Source organism: Alosa alosa, chromosome 20 (genome assembly GCF_017589495.1).
Source record: "Alosa alosa isolate M-15738 ecotype Scorff River chromosome 20, AALO_Geno_1.1, whole genome shotgun sequence".
NCBI lineage: Eukaryota > Metazoa > Chordata > Actinopteri > Clupeiformes > Clupeidae > Alosa > Alosa alosa.
Genome location: NC_063208.1, coordinates 8,090,303 through 8,095,302, shown reverse-complemented (window position 1 = coordinate 8,095,302; position 5,000 = coordinate 8,090,303). Strand labels below are relative to the sequence as shown.

Genomic DNA, 5,000 nt, shown 5'->3' with positions numbered 1-5,000 from the left:
TGTCTGCTTTTATATTTAAATAGGATGCAATATAATCTGTGTATGTGTTTTATAGTAGATTACATGGAAGCAGTAAATGTGCTTTCACTGTAGAGATACGCTTAAATGCTAACTAGTGCTGGTTGTTTTAGCTATAGCCTACAGCAACATTAGCTGTAATGTCAGCTCTTTGAATGAAATCTCGCCACAAGTTTTACTGAAAATAACAAACCTGTGGCCTAATTCATCACAAACTGACGGTACATTTGGTTAATCACAGTCCGAGGCGTTGCCGTTCTTTAACCTGATGTAAATGCGTCAGTGCACGGTGATGTAAGGATTTGTCGTTCATTCACCTGTTGGCTGTTTTTCAGCTACTGCTCATGGAGATGCCCTCCATTTATGTAACGTTATTAACCCAAGCTAAAGCTGACGTGTTTGTATTGCCATTCTTTTTATTTGTGTCCCTGGATTCACCTGGAAATGATCTCTTTTTCTCTTTTTCTCTTGTCTTATGGGGGCATGTCTAGTTTCATAGTTGTGTTGTCCCACAAATAACCCCATCATGACCAAGCTGCTGGAGTGGCTGTTTGGGGTGTCCCTGATCGGCGTTGCCTGGGGACTGGTGACCTTTGACCTGCTGGACCTGAGGTTGCCACCAGTGTACCAGGAGGTGGCGTGGCCCATGCCAGTGTACCTGCTGGTGGCCTTTGGCTGCTACTCACTGGCCACAGTGGGCTACCGGGTGGCTACTTTCAACGACTGTGAGGACGCCGCCAAGGAGCTCCAGGCTCAAATCCAGGAAGCCAAAGAGGACCTGAGGAAGAAAGGATTAAAAATGTGAGACGACAGACTCTTGAGACTGTGATGCACATACACACTGACTTACTCACTCAGGCATGCACTTACTCACATAACACACACACACACAGTTCATAAGAAGATTTCTGTCTCATGAATACACACACACCGCAGTCACCATATGGACATAATTTGCTAAGAGACATTGACGTGTTTGCCAGCATCATTTTCATAAGCATTTTTATAAGTCCTGGCACAGCAATATAGAAAAAAATCATGAGCTACTGAGATTTGTGAGATTTTTACTATTATGATGCGTGATAACAAGACTGTCCACTCTCCAAATATGTGTCCATCTCAAACTGCTCCTTTTCTAGGAGTGCTGTGGGCGGGCAAATGCGAGACACTCATACGCCACTTATGTGATGGGACTGTTATCTGACAGAAAGCACTCGACTGCCAGCTAGGCCCCGCACACAACTCTAGGGCATGAATATTAAGCTGAGGCTGGATGGGGATGTGTGGGTGGGGTGAGCTGGCCTCCCTGGGGGGTTTGCCCATCTTATTAAGTCAAATAGCTGTGTGCTTATGCTAATGAGGGCCCAGTGTAAGGTTACTCTCGAATTAGACTTTCTGATGTGGCCCGGCGGAGTTGCTGTCCTCCGCGGCTCCAGTGGTGGTCGGGACGGAGTCCGGAGCATTCCGCATGTGTCCGAGGGTCTCTCTCTCTCTCTCTCTCTCTCTCGCTCTCTCTCTCTCTCTCCCTCCCTCCCTGCCTGCCATAGTGGGGAGCTGTTGCTCTGTCATTAAAAACTCCCTGTTGAAAATGATGTGTGTTCGATGAATGATGCCCCCCAAACCTATTTTGTGGAAAATGATGTGTGTTCGATGAATGATGCCCCCCCACACACACACACACACACACAGACTGCTTTGACCAGCGTTTGAGTTGACTGGTGTCTGTAATGGAAAAGTACAATTTGTCCTGTGATACTCTAGACGAGAGTCTGAGAAGACGAATACATTAACAACGCTTCCATTTCACAGGGGGTGGTGTGTTTGGCTTGCAGAACCCTAATCCCGCAGCCACTAACTGCACAACACACTGGCTAAATTTGTATAGTTTCAGGATTAATCTGATATTGTTGGCTGACTAAGCTGTTGGTCTCTTCCAGTATCCGAAATGGGCACCCAGGCCCGCTGTTACGCAGTCCCCTGCGGAGTCCAAACAAAGACTGTTTTAAGAACTGCTCGTTATGGGCTGGAAACGACCTACCAGCCTTCAGGGGGGGGGGGGCACTTGTCATGTTCCTTAGCTCAAACTCCACCTCAGGAGTTGAATGGCTGAAATTTAATCTCTGTGATATCACGCCCACGTCTCTGGGCAGTAGAGCGGACGACGGGCAGGCTGGTGCGAGCGAGGCCGCGGGCCGGGACGCACGAGAGGGCCTCCTAGCAGAGCAGAGATCCTTTCAAAATGCAAATGCGCCTCTGAAGTTACTACAACCCCCATAACCCCCCACACCCACACCTACCTCTCAGGCCAGACCGCACCAGCTCCGGGGCTTGTTTGGAGTTTTGTTGGAGCCTGAAGCCCCAGCTGGGATCCAGCCTTCCTTTTTTATATGGCATAGCTTTGTATTGAGTGTTGTGCTAAATTCTGACTCGCAGATGTTGGACGTGCTTGCAGTCAGATACTCTCACAGGGATGTGAATAATACCGTCCGTCAGTCACCACGAAATGATTATCAGGCACGGCAAGTTTATTTAGTGCGTTTCATACACGGGTAATTTAATGTGCTTCACATAAACAAAAGCAATAAAAGGACAATAGTTTAAAAACAGTTTTAAAAGTAAAGTACATAATATAGAATAATGAAACGACATAAAAACAAGAGTGCCGCTGATTAAAATCTGAAAGCATCTGAGAACAGTTTGGTCTTAAGACTAGATTTGAAAGTGCCAACAGTTGGGGCCTTGTTGATGTCATCCGGAAGTTGGTTCCAAAACTGTGTCCTGGGAGGTCAGGGTGGTGTGTACTACTGAAGCAAGTCTGAAAAGTAATTAGGTACCATTAGTAATTTATAAACTAGAACTAATGGATTAAAGTCAATTCTGTGACTTACTGGAAGCAAGTGCGGGGACTTCAACATGAGTAATATGGTCAGTTCTTAGTTTTTCTCAGAACCCTAGCTGCCGAATCTTGCATTTCCTGAACCTGTTTGATGGTCTTTTTGAGGACAGCCTGTGAAAAGCCCATTGCAGTAATCAACTCCGCTGACAATAAATGCATGAATTAGTTTATTCTAAATCATGTTTTGACATAAAACTTTTAAGTTTGGCAATGTTTTAGTAGTAAAATGCTTTAATTATTGGTTTATGTGGCTTTTAAATTTTAAATCACTGTCAATTATCCTTTGCTTTAAGACCTTTTGTGTCAAGAAGAGTGGCAAGTCTTTCAGCTGAAGACATTTTTCAGATGTCCCATTGTTAAAGATCTTAGACTGTCATCTAGATATGTGGCAGTGTAACAAAGCTTGATCAGTGGATGGATTTTTTAAACTTTTTTATTTTTATGAGGTTTTGTCCCTTTTCTATCAAGAGATTGATGATCCAAATCTTTGGAGAGAAACCTGGCCAAAATGGCTGTACATGAAAAACAAAGCAAGGCACAAAGTGGACAAGCAACATAAACATGAAACAAAACCTGAATAAAACGCATGAGGAGAACAAAGGAGAACTATGTGAGACCAAATAAATCCGCTGCTGGGGAAAAATGAAACCAATGTGCCAAGATCTAACCACAGAGATACAGTTTACACATTAAACCCTGCAACACCGACGTTGGCCTGAGGTGCTGGTAAAAAGCCTTAAGAAAGTCTTAAAATCACCAAGCGAGGTATGAATTATACTGTAATTTCAGATGTTTTTCTGGAGTGCATTTTGGAGACGGAGGAGCCAATTTCAAGGTCTGTCTCCAAACTGTCTCTTTTGTTCCTGTACTGGGCATGTAGGGTCCTCACAGTGTACACTTAGAGTATGAATAGTAGCAGACATATCTGAGGGGATAAGAAGGCCAACAGTACTATGTAAAACAGTGCCGATTTTAAAGATGCCTGCACAGTGTAGCACTGTAGCTGCCTGGTAGCTCTAGCTGTTGGCTGCAGCAACTAGAGAGAATTTTTTTTATTTTTTTGGTACTGACAGTAGGCTACTTGGTGGCCTAGAGAAACAGAATTCTGTGTGAAAAATGGTGGGAGTTCTATAAGTTGTTATAATAGAGCAGCCTTCTCACAGTCATAAGTGGCAGGTCTGTCAGTCATATAAAGTAGGCTGTGTACAAAGTTAATCCTCTGTGTCCTACATGTAATCACACCATGATAGTCTGCAGAAGCTATTTGGAGAGAGAAGTGCCACTAAAGTGGCATGATAAGTCGACAGAGAAGTATGCTCTGTTCCTAAAAACAGAAAACCATTTAAAACCCATTTACCACCGTGCCTGAGATGAAAGACTCTCACTTATTGGTGTGAGATTTGCAGCCCTTTATACACTAAGAGAGGAGAGTGCAGTCCCACGTACGTCAGTGTCTGTATATCTCTGTATGGAGAAACATGAATCTGTTGCCACATTTTAAGGTGGTGGTGAGAGGGCCCAGATCTGCTGTTGCTAAAAATCTATCTACATTTGTGTCAGTTTTACAGCCTCTCTGCCTCTCTCTCTCTCTCTCTCTCTCTCTCTCTCTCTCTCTCTCTCTCTCTCTCTCTCTCTCTCTCTCTCTCTCTCTCTCTCTCTCTGTCTTTCCATGATCTGTTTTTCCCTGGCCTGTGGTCACCCCCCCCCAGTCGCAGCTGCTGTCTCATCCTCGCCCCACTAACCTTTGACTCTGGCCTGTCTCTGCGGCTGCTGGACAGGGCCGCGGCCTTAGCACCGTCCAGAGAAAACAGTTATTTTTAAACCTCACATTTTAAAACCTTAAAACCCGTCCAATTGCCGCCTACCATACCGTCCACAGTGCAGCGCAGAATTCCCCCTCTTTTGCATTTACAAGCTCAGCCAAATCCAACCCACCCAACTGCCCCCCACTTCGCCCCACATCAATTTATCCTCTAAAAGGCGCTTTAGAGTTAATGATTTAGCGGCAAATCTCCGCTTGTTTCACCGAAAGATGGGATGTGATTAAAATTCCCCGCAGACAGTAAACATACGAGTGGAGGGGCGG

At 44.9% G+C, this 5,000-nt stretch overlaps 1 protein-coding gene across 2 annotated transcripts in view; it reads left to right on the top strand.

The window, feature by feature from the left end:
* Positions 1–1,617, top strand: part of dpm3 (dolichyl-phosphate mannosyltransferase subunit 3, regulatory) — a 1,764-nt gene extending 147 nt beyond the window's left edge. For both annotated transcript variants that reach the window (XM_048229771.1, XM_048229772.1), the window contains exon 2: positions 510–1,617. In XM_048229771.1, coding sequence (XP_048085728.1) covers positions 545–823 — 279 coding nt within the window. In that variant the 5' untranslated portion in view covers positions 510–544 and the 3' untranslated portion in view covers positions 824–1,617. The remainder of the gene's footprint in view (positions 1–509) is intronic.
* Positions 1,618–5,000: the final 3,383 nt, after the last annotated feature.